At 38.0% G+C, this 12,030-nt stretch overlaps 1 protein-coding gene across 1 annotated transcript in view; it reads left to right on the forward strand.

Annotated features, from left to right (window-relative positions):
• Positions 1 to 12,030, forward strand: part of LOC121912801 (gamma-aminobutyric acid type B receptor subunit 1-like) — a 151,144-nt gene that overhangs the window by 111,387 nt on the left and 27,727 nt on the right. The window contains exons 13-16 of the mRNA XM_042435244.1: positions 2,218 to 2,334; positions 7,562 to 7,669; positions 9,075 to 9,168; positions 11,025 to 11,152. Coding sequence (XP_042291178.1) covers positions 2,218 to 2,334; positions 7,562 to 7,669; positions 9,075 to 9,168; positions 11,025 to 11,152 — 447 coding nt within the window. The remainder of the gene's footprint in view (positions 1 to 2,217; positions 2,335 to 7,561; positions 7,670 to 9,074; positions 9,169 to 11,024; positions 11,153 to 12,030) is intronic.

Genomic DNA, 12,030 nt, shown 5'->3' on the forward strand with positions numbered 1-12,030 from the left:
AAAGCCTTTGACACTGGTAACTGGAAGTTTATGATGTTGAGATCAGGTCTGTGTGTGTGTGTGTGGGGGGGGGGGGGGCGAATAGTTCTTTATGACTCTGGCTGTATGTTTGGGGTCGATGTCATGCTGCGGAATAAATTCGGAAGTTATCAGACGCCTCTCTGATGGCATTTCATGATGGATAAGAATTTAAACATCTAAAGTGCCTAAAACTTTTGCACAGTATTGTATGTATTTATGTGGTATGTCTGTTGTTGTAAGTTGTGCTTTTTGTTTGTGTGAATATTGTATATGTGTTTTATGTTTGTGTAAAATAAAACAAGAAAAAAAAGAAAAGAAAGAAGATACTCAGTAAAAAAAAAAAAAAATTGACAAATTGTACCAGCATACTTGTCAAAATACTAATAATTTTCTTGCAAGTCAGTATTATATTGTGGTATTCCCCCAAAGAGGAGATCAGAGCTAAAACACATCCCTCCTGAAAACAAATCCCTTCCAAACAGGCAGCTGGATTTGCAAGATCATAACATCACAAGATCATGCGAGAATCCATCTTGTCAGGCTTCAAGTTATGTACTTGTGTCTAAACCACCAGTGGTTTTGACCAATCAGTGTCCTATGAGGAATCTCACATGATCTTGAGATCTCGCAGATCCAGCTGCCTTGCAAGGTAAGACGGTGATAGACAGAGGGTTCATTCAATCACCTGCCAAGTATTTTTTTGAAAAAGCCTGCCCTTTCCCAAACAGTTTCCAAAGACGATGGTTCTGTGTAACAAACCATCTGGCGCATCAGGTTAGGCTGAAAGACTTTACAGCTGGCCCAAGCAACTGGCAGCCCACAGGCTACATCCAGCCTAGAAGGAACCTCTGACTGACCCAGCGAGCTTGAATTAAATAGGCAATTTTAATAGCAATTTTAATATTTTAATTGTAATATTATTTTATGAAAATTATTAATTAATGTTGTTGTGTAGCCTAAATAGTTACAGTACTGCAGGCGTGTTCTAAAATCTGTAAGCAGTCAGGTAACAAAACCAGCGTGAGAAATATATTCTGCCTGTCACTACAGGATCTGAGTCAACCGGGCATGTGAGATGTGGGATGTGTCACTCATGCACAAGCTGGTGCAAACCGACTGAACTGCACCCCATCAATGTTCTGAAATCTTGTGAGAGTTGAGTTGTTGCAGGAAGACAACAGTGGAAATGTGAGTGAGAGTTGGAGAGAGGAGTGCTGGAAAGAGTTTGTTGTGTTGGGTTACAGAAAGCGTGGCTTTGTGTTACCTAAAAATTCATGACTGAATATTTAGCAGATTATTTAGCTGTCTTCCTACAACAACTGACTACTTCTCCTTGAGCAAGACTTGGTTAGACACAATAACAGACGGGATCAAGCAAAAGGTAAAGAAAAAAGTTTTATTTTTCTGTAGGGAGCCTTTCCATAATGTTGTCAGACACTTATAATAACAATCTGAGCCTGTCAGTGGGAAAAACAAGCACTTAATATGGAGATACTGGTAGAGAGAGAGAGCGTGGGTTATTGGGTACTGTTATTGCCACTTGTTATGAGTGTTATGTTGATAGCTCTTTTTTATTCTGTTTGCCCTTTGTGATGTACCTGGGTCAGATATATGTGACCAAAAATAACAATAATAATATAACAATAATTGCTATTTGTTTAAAATTTGTTATAACCAAAAGATAAAAAGAAACTTTTTAAATAGGCTGCTGAAAATGTCTGGCCCATCTCCATTTCCTAGTTTTAAAATCTGGTCCAATTGAATTTGTAATTGAATAGCCCTGCTGTACAGTTACATTTCTGGAATTTCAAGTCATCGGTTGGTGTCTCATCTGTCCCTTTAGTTTCAATGGGCAGGATAACAAAATGCTAATGTCATCCTCCTATTTAAAAGGACAATTACCTTCCCAAGCTTGAATTAATCTTTGATTAAATTTCTCACCTTTCCTTATGTTGCTACTCATCTGATACTTCGTCCACCTCAGTAAAGGGAGATTCATTGCTGTATTACAGAGGATAGGGTAACAGAGAGAGAGACAGAGGATATTTTCCTTTCAAGGTCATCTCCGAAAAGCTATTTAATTCAAACCAGGCTTAATGATGGAGGGTGACTGAGGAGCTGATTTGATTTGTTCATTTGTTTGACATATTAATCAGATTCATTATTAAGTCTTTAATTTCTTTTCTTCTCTCCTAGTTCCGCCTGTGGCTGCTGGGTCTGGGTTTCAGCCTTGCGTATGGCAGCATGTTCACCAAGATCTGGTGGGTCCATACTGTCTTTACCAAGAAGGATGAGAAGAAGGATAAGAGAAAGGTAAATGTGACAAGGAAGCTGTGGATTTATGTTCCAGGAGTGAACAGTTAAGTCCACCCTGGGCTCCTCTGCCAAGCTGTGGGGGGTTAGGCTTTACTTGATCATCATCCCCTTCAAGGGCAAGCTTCACAGCCAGAGATGATGTATTCTCCAATCAAGTGCTTTGTTTTTACATTAACTCTCTCCCTTGCTTCTATAGTTAGCCCACAGAGATGTAGTTGGCCCTCTGCTTGCCATTTAGCATTGTGTAGCATCTATTTATCATTCTGCCTGGCCAGTGAACTCCTCCAATTGGTCCCAGTGGTAGATGGTCTCTTCTAGTTATCCATCCTCAACCCCCTTCTGCCTCTCCTGTCTACTGTATGTCGGAGGACATGTCAGGCAGGACGTCTTAGAACAGACACTCCTGCTGCGAGGCAAGAGCAAGAATCCTCTTGGCAGAGAGATACAGCCTATTACTGAATATTTATGAACATCTTCAGTTGGAGAAAGCCTATCAGGGGGGATTATTTTATCGAGGGCTATGTCAAAACCGATTGAGTTCACTTTAAGTTACTTAATACCCACAGCTGCTGCAGTCCTTCTCTCTGAGGTTGGAAACACTGCTTCAGCGTTTAAAATCAAAAACCAAAGTCAGTACCATTGACTGGGAGCATGTCTGATGCCTCTGTCATTATGTGTTGTGCTTTGACTGCATCTGCCACTGTACACTAACCCTCACCAACAGATAAGTTGTTATGCAAGTGTTTCTAACAGAGGACCTATCATATGCTGGTGACATCGTTAATTACTTTGACTGACCATGTTATTATATGTTTAATGTAAACATTTTTTCTTTCTATAATATTTGCTTGTGGCAGCTACAGTATGGTTAATATTAGGGGCAGCGGGCTGCTGTAGCTGTGCAATAGCCTACACCATAGCTGATTTGCACCCTCTCAAAAATGTAATTATATGTCAGTGCTACAGCAGCTACAGAGGTACCATATGGAGACCACAAGAACTGTGATTGGTCAGCTCAGGCTGCTTGTGTTTTCTCCTGCAAGTTGCTGACAATGGTGGAGATTGTTGAAAGTAAAGAAGCAAGTTGGAAAAAGGCTCAATGATCTGCTGCTTTTCACTAACACATATTTAACAAAGACATCTCCACTGTAAACCTTCTGCTCACCACAATCACACTCTCTAACACAGTGAATAAAATAATGTAAACACAGAAACGGCACAGCAGAACTCTCTTACTCAGAAACAAGATGAGGTAAAACAGAAGTTACCTTGATGTAACTTTTATATGGGTAAGTAATGGAAGAGAATCTTATATTAAAAAAAAAAAAAAAGCAGGACCCTTCCCAACTGTATTAATACTTTTTTGGGGGGGGGGTTTCTCCCTTTGACTTAGAAAAAAATCAATATCTGAAAATAATATATGGATGGTAAACATAATGAAATGATTTCCAGCTGCTTCTATTTTGAATAGCTGCTAAATAAACCATTATCACAGCCACCAAATGAGTCAACTGGGAACAGACACCAGCTTGTGGCTGCTGGTGAACTTAAGCACCCCAATATTCTCCCCCAGATTTCAAATTTAAAAAATATATGCGAATTTGATCACGTCATGTTATAACGTGTTATGTTTGACATCAGATATCTGACTGTCTACCGTAATAAAACAAATTACATGATGCCTGAGTCGCATGGTCAGACATGTTCTAAAGAGTGCAGGAGAGAGCGAGCTGTATGTAGCATGTCTCTCACTCTACAGTACCTGTCAGCTTTTATCTACCATGACATACAGACACAGCCATAGCTCTAAGGCTGCTGAGGAGCTTCAGCTCCACAATTTTTGTTGGCCCCAAGCAGATTATAAATAATAACATAAAAGATGAATTAGCAGCCCGATGGCCACCGCATGAGATCAGTGAATATCCATCACAGTTACACAGTGGTGAAATAAGAATTCAGATCCTACTTAAATAAAAGTCCTGCATGAAAAAGCCTACTTAAGGAAAAGTACATAAGTATTATCAGCTTGATGTAGTTAAAGTATTGCAGTAAAAGTAGTGGTTTGGTCCCTCTGACTGATATAATTTTATATATGACATCATTAGATTATTAATACTGAAGCATCAGTGTTAGAGCAGCATGTTACTGTAGCTGCTGGAGGTGGAGCTAGTTTACACTACTTTATATACAGTTAGCTAGTTTAGTCCAACCTAGGGGTTGGTTAGTTTTTGGACTTTTTTTCTCTAATCTTGGATTTTTGGTGAAATATTGGATAATTTCAACATTTATTGAAATGAAACCGTGTGAGATGTTTAGAGGGAAAAATCACTATTTGGTGGAGCTGTTAACAACTCATAGACATCTGAAATGTGACCCCGACTACACACTGCTTTTTGTAAGACATCAAAAGCCAAAAAGGTTGGTTTCACCTTTAACAATGGGTTGTATTTTAAAATCTTTTTATATTATCCATTGTGTCAAATCATCTTCATCTGAAAAGTAACTAAAGCTGTCACATAAATCTTGTGGGGTAGAAAGTACAATATTTCCCTCTGAAATGTAGTGGAGTGGAAGTATAAAGTAGCATCAAATTGAAATACCCAAGGAAAGTACAAGTACCTTATAATTGTACTTAAGTACAGTACTTGAGTGTATGTTAATCATCATCAGTAAAAGTCCACCTCTCACTGACATGCAGGACACAGGGAGACAGGTGTGTGTGGCATGCTCTCTCATGGAGACTTTGCCCACAGCCAATTTGGTTTTAGAGACTAGGGACAGATAATGTAGCGTGTTTGTTTAGGTAATTTTTTAACACATTTAACTTTACTACTACTTTAACTTACTGTAGTTTTTAAATGTTGTATTGTATTTATTGGGGCAATGTACAGTTTTAAACATAAATGTTAACATTTAATGTACTGCACCAGACTTAGCTTTAAAGCTAATTTTTATCTGCAATCCTTTACAAATAAAACATACACTGCCTGGCCAAAAAAAAAGTCGCCACCTAAAAAAAAAAGGTCACACACTCTAATATTTCTTTGGACCACCTTTAGCTTTGATTACGGCACTCATTCGCTGTGGCATTGTTTCCATAAGCTTCTGTCACAAGATTTATTACCATCCAGTGTTGCATTAATTTTTCACCAAGATCTTGTATTGATGATGGGAGAGTTGGACCACTGTGCAAAGCCTTCTCCAGTACATCCCAAAGATTCTCAATAGGATTAAGGTCTGGACTCTGTGGTGGCCAGTCCATGTGTGAAAATGATGTCTCATGCTCCCTGAACCACTCTTTCACAATTTGAGCCCGATGAATCCTGGCATTGTCATCTTGGAATATGCTTGTGCCATCAGGGAAGAAAAAATCCATTGATGGAATAATCTGGTCATTCAGTATATTCAGGTAGTCAGCTGACCTCATTCTTTGGGCACATAATGTTGCTGATCCTAGACCTGACCAACTGCAGTAACCTCAGGTCATAGCACTGCCCCCACAGGCTTGTACAGTAGGCACTAGACATGATGGTTGCATCACTTCATCTGCCTCTCTTCTTATCCTGATGCGCCCATCACTATGGAACAGAGTAAATCTGGACTCATCAGACCACATGACCTTCTTCCATTGCTCCAGAGTCCAATCTTTATGCTCCCTAGCAAATTGAAGCCTTTTTTTCCGATTAGCCTCACTGATTAGTGGTTTTCTTAGGGCTACACAGCTGTTCAGTCCCAATCCCTTGAGTTCCCTTTGCACTGTGCGTGTGGAAATGCTCTTACTTTCACCATTAAACATAGCCCTGAATTCTATTGTTGTTTTTCTGCGATTTGATTTCACCAAACATTTAGTTAGGAACATCAGTTAGGATTTTTTTCCGACCACATTTCTTCCTCGAAGATGGTGGTACCCCACTATCCTACCAGTTTTTAATAATGCGTTGGACAGTTCTTAACCCAATTTTAGTAGTTTCTGCAATCTCCTTAGATGTTTTCTCTGCTTGATGCATGCCAATGATTTGACCCATCTCAAACAGACTAACAACTTTTCCACGACCACGGGATGTGTCTTTTGACATGGTTGTTTAAGAAATGAGAAGTTACTCATTGCATCAGTTGGGCTTAAATAACTTGTTGCCAGCTAAAAGATAATCACCCATGCAGTAATTATCCAATAGGAGGGTCTTACCTATTTGCTTAGTTAAATCCAGGTGGCAATTTTTTTTTTGGCCAGGCAGTGTATAACAGCACAATAACAAACAGCACAAAGCAAAAAACACACAGGACACGTTATACAAAGCTACACACAACAGCACACCACATACATCCACCATGTTAACTAGACCTTAATAATGTAATTAATTGTTCTGTTATGAATAATAAGGTAAAGGGAGGAATGGCTGTAGGCAAGTGAAAAACAATGCGCTCTGTGAGATAATGCTAATTCACTTATTCCACTTACATAAAGGACATACTACTCTGCATTGACACAGAGTGCTAGCGTTGGATGTAAAATTGTGCACTGCAGATTTGGCACTGAGTTCTAATAAGCACTAGCATGCTTGTGGAATGGATAAGATGCTGTAAAAATAAGTAGGACAGATCAAGTCTATTTAAAGTACATAAGAAGTGTAGATATTTCATTGAGCAGAATGCTCAACACTTGCCGAGTTACACACACTGGCAAAGGACAGATAGAGAGAGAATGAGGCGTAGGATAAGGATAACTGCTGTAACTGTAGCTGTGATTGTGTAGATGAACAGTGTAGATCATTGTCTTGTAGAAGAGGAGGATCAGATCCTGCTGCTGCCTTTGTACCTTTCTCCATATTCACTCTAGCTGAATAACCAGAAAGCTTTGATCTTGTGGAATAATGCAGCAAAATCAATAACCACTTTATAGTGTTTTACCTGTTCCCACAAAAGCTTTCTTTCTTTAAACCTGAATACATATAGGAACACCTCTATTTATTGACTGAGTCAGGGAGCTGTGTGCTTTCATCAGTATGGCCTTTTTGTCTCTTTCCCTGTCATGGCCCAGTGCATTGAGGGCAGATTGAATTGGCCTCAGTTAGTGATGGATCATTGTTTTCTCGTCCAGCTTGGGCTAGTCTATTTATGGCTTCATAAATCCTTCCCTCACAAATCAGAAAGAGAGGATTTGTGCCTTTTCCTGATCCTCCTGCCATGCTTCTGTAGTGACCACCACCCCCCTGTTTCCCAGCAGCACCTGGAGCCGTGGAAACTCTACGCTACTGTTGGCGTTCTGCTCAGCATCGACGTCCTGTCTCTCATGATCTGGCAGATTGTGGACCCATTACATATCACAGTGGAGGTATGATCATCCATTCATATTTTCATAAAAAAACATTTTGAGCAAAAATCATTTTAAATTCCTGTCAAAATCTGTTGCATTTATGAGTTAAACCTGGGTGTCTGAATAATGTTAAACTGGGCTGGAGAATTTGAAAAAGTAATAAAGCAAGTAGAAAAATGAAAATTGTGGAAGCATGTGGCTGTCATTATTAAAATGAAATCATTTAAACAAAAGTCCATTTGTAAGCACATGACCTACAACAAAATTAACATTTTAAAAGTACAATTTTAGACAGACAGACAGATAGACAGGGAGAGATGGAGAGATGGAAAGAGAGTACTGTAGTAATCCCAAAGGGAATTTTCATTGTTACAGCAGTTTACTTTACTTGATATAAATCAAAATACAAAAACAACAAGGTAGGTGACAGAAACAATTCTGTTTAAGGCTAAGTTACATACAACAACTAAATACACTAACTCAAATATAAAAAAATAAAAATAAATAGAATAACTAAAAATAGAATAGAGACTAGAGATATCACCATAACTATTGTATACTATTTGCACATAATATACTATTTTGCACATTTCTAATGAAAATGAAAATGTCTATTGTGGCAGGATTCTCTCATGCCTCTTTTGTGAAATCTTAAGTCAAAAGTTCATTTTGTTTTCATTAGAAAGGAAATTTCTGTTTCATAATTGTTAAGTTAAAATCCAAAAGAATAGTGTCTTCTAATTTGAAAATGATAAGTCAATTTCACATTAAATTTTGTTCATAATCATTATGGCAGTGTTATACTTAGGCGGTACACTGAAAATTCTGTCAATTAAGTTTTCATTTAAATTTTTACATCAACATCTAACATTAATTATCACTATCAATATCTTAATTATTTTCCGATTGATTTATTGTTTTGTTTATTGAAATTCCACACAATAGTGCCCATAAAAATGAAAAAAAAAAAAATCATATCAAAATCACATTTGAGAAGCTGGACCCAGCAAAATATTTTGCATTTTTGCTTAATAAATAGCATTCAATTTTTTGACAATTAATTTTCTTTCCATGAACTAATCCATTAATAAAATAATTGTTTTAACACCATTTATTTCCATTTCGGCAAATAATATTGTGCAGTGAATATAAAATGCAAACTAAATTTCAAAATCTTTCATTCTAATTTTGTATTACATCAATTGCGCTCAGATAGAAAATGAAATTTCACTGTGATCAGATGATTTTATTTTTATATTGGCAGCCATAGTCTTCCATAAAATAAACCCCCACGAATAATTCTATTTTAGCTAAATTGAAATAGATTTCATAATATGTGTTGAAATTGATTTCATATGTTTGCACGTGGAGTTGTGTGTTGCTGTGCTTCACCCTTGTGTTCATGTTGTGTGTATGTGAGCAGAAATTCACCAGAGAAGCCCCCAAAGGAGACCTGGATGTTTTAATCCAGCCATTACTGGAGCACTGCAGCTCAGAAAAGATGAACACCTGGCTAGGTAAGTGGAATACCAACCAAATCCTGCATCACTATTTCTGTGTCACCATACCACTGGCTCAACATGTTTTAGCCCATGAAAGATCTTCTGTAAGGTCACATGTGCTGTCAGTCCAACACAATTGTAACCAAAAAAGGATGTGATGTCATGGTTCTAATCCAATAAATAAATATCAAGCAGTGATTACACACTGTAAGCAGCAGTGGAGAGATGCTGTAGTTTGTTAGGGTAATATTGAATTAAACTGGTTTATTGCCACTATAATGACCTCTTCATTGTATAAGTGTTTCTACTGGTTGGAGTAGGTTGTCATGTTTTGTCACTGACAAAAACAACTACTGTATAATAAGTGAACAAAAACTCATCAAATTCTACAAGGGAACGTTGGGGAAAAAGAGATAAAGATGAAAATACCTGAGGAGGTGTGGCTACAAGCCTGAGAAACTCAGTGTACTTCTACCAATTCACTGACTTGGAGAAATTTTTGCTGGAAATATCAGATTTTTATAACTCCTTAGCTAAAATCCAAATGAGTGTACCTGGGAACCAGTACTTTGGAGAAAGTGTAGAACTGCAATGGTGGACCATGCCCACATATTTTGGTTTTGTCCATACATTCAGCAATTTATAGTGGGAAGTGGGATGCTTAATGTCAAGGACACTGGGCCTCAGTATGGATGTCTCATTTATTTCTCTGTATCTTGGAGATGTGCCTGAATGTTTGTGCAAAGGTGATATCTAACTCCTGAAGATCTTTATTGCTGCATGTAAAAAGACAGTTTCCAAATGCTACTATGGACCTTTTCATACACACGGTTAACTATTTACACTTCATGGAAAAAATGTTTTACACCCTTCAACCACAGAAAGTCAAGGGTTAAATAATATGATGAGATGGAATTGTAACTCACAGGAAATGGATACTCATTAATGCTTTTTTCTCAGTTTTTGTTTTTAACATTCTTCTTTTTCTCCTTTTCTTCTTCAAAACTAGGGGGCAACAGCACCTGAATCCCTGATAACTGAACAGTGTATTTATCTGTGTGAACTGATGACTCCAACCTAGTGCTCATGTTTTTGTGCCACATCTCAGACTCTGTTACATTTGAAAGAGTTTTTAAAAAGCCAACTATAATAGTAAATAAATGTGGCAAAGTGTTCCCTATGATGGATCTCAGACTAGTCTAGCATCTTTGTAAAAATCTTTGTCCAAGCACAATGGTATGAACTGACATGTAGCCTGGAAGCTAGTAAATCAGTCTTACACATGGTGTGATTTGAAGGCGCAGCATGAAGAATTTAGTGGAATCTAGTGGAACAGACTTGGCAGAAATGGAATATAATATTTATATGTTTTAATTAGTATATAATCATCTGAAATAAGAATTGTTGTGTTTTCATTAGCTTAGAATGAACCCTTTATATCTACATAGGGAGCGGATCCTCTTCCACAGAGCCTGCCATGTTGCACTGCCATGTTTCTACAGTAGTCCAGAATGGACAAAACAAACACTGGCTTTAGAGAGGGCCTTTCATGTTTTCCGCAAGTTTTATGGCCACCATGGTTCTCCTACACGCTTGGAAGGGGAAGGTGAAGGGAGGGGTATTCAGTTGGTTGCAACCTGCAACCTCACCGCTAGATGCCACTAAATCCTACACACTGGTCCTTCAAGTATAGAGAGTCTGTATTTAGAGTTCAAACATGTAAAATCACCGGTATGGTCTTTTAAAGTACTATACCAAGTACCAAGTACTGTGCGAACTGACTGTAACCTTTTTTAAGTGCTGACTGATATGAGCTGCAGTACAAACAGTTCCATCATTCCTCACAGATGCCATCTTGTCCATCTCTGCAGGTGTGGTGTACGGTTATAAAGGCTTACTGCTGCTGCTTGGCATCTTCCTGGCTTATGAGACCAAATCCATCTCCACGGAGAAGATCAATGACCACCGAGCTGTGGGCATGGCCATCTATAATGTTGCTGTGAGTTTATTTAGTTGTGTGTGTGTGTGTGTGTGTGTGTGTGTGTGTGTGTGTGTGTGTGTGTGTGTGTGTGTGTGTGTAAGCCTAAAGTCCAAGTCAACAACAATGTGGAAAACATGAAAATTTGAAAACACAGTGTTCTCCCTGTTTTGACCTTCTAAATTGCCATGAAATACAACTGAGTGTCCACCAAGGACAATTTCAAATGACTTCCGTGTCCCTGACTGTATCTGTAGCACCAAAAGCAGGCCAAATCTTATTCAGTCAAGTATCTTCAAGATTCAAGATCCTTTTATTGTCATTCAGCAAAACATCAGTGATGCAAAGCAGAATAAAATTACGAGCATGATACCGTTAAAAACACAGATTAAAAAAAAACAGTATATAAAAAAAGAGAGTTCTATAAATAAATATATATATAAAATATATATATATTATATAATTTCTGGACATTGCACAGGTATGAGGTGTTGAAAAGAAAGGAAAAGGGGAGGGGGAGTTCATCCATTACATGGATTACAACAAAATTTGGTACAAACATTCATGGTTCCCAGAGAATTTATCCTAATGACTCTGGTGACTTCCACTTGTGCCAAATGTTGACATCATGTTCTCTCTGGATGATCTGTAATAACTTTGGTGAGCTTCTGACTTTTCATCTAATGCCTTTATGAGGTCAAAATGTCAGATTGTCCAATATTTTACACTGACATCGTGAGCATTTTGGCATGCTGATGTTAGCATTTAGCTCAAAGCACTGCATGAAAGAGCTGCTTGCATGTATTAATAGGAAGAGTAAAAAAAGTTTTTGAGGATAAATGAGAAATGGTCCTTTAGTCTTCAAGCCTCTGAGTGGACAGGAGACCCAATGTAAACTA

The sequence above is a fragment of the Thunnus maccoyii genome, chromosome 15 (genome assembly GCF_910596095.1).
Source record: "Thunnus maccoyii chromosome 15, fThuMac1.1, whole genome shotgun sequence".
NCBI lineage: Eukaryota > Metazoa > Chordata > Actinopteri > Scombriformes > Scombridae > Thunnus > Thunnus maccoyii.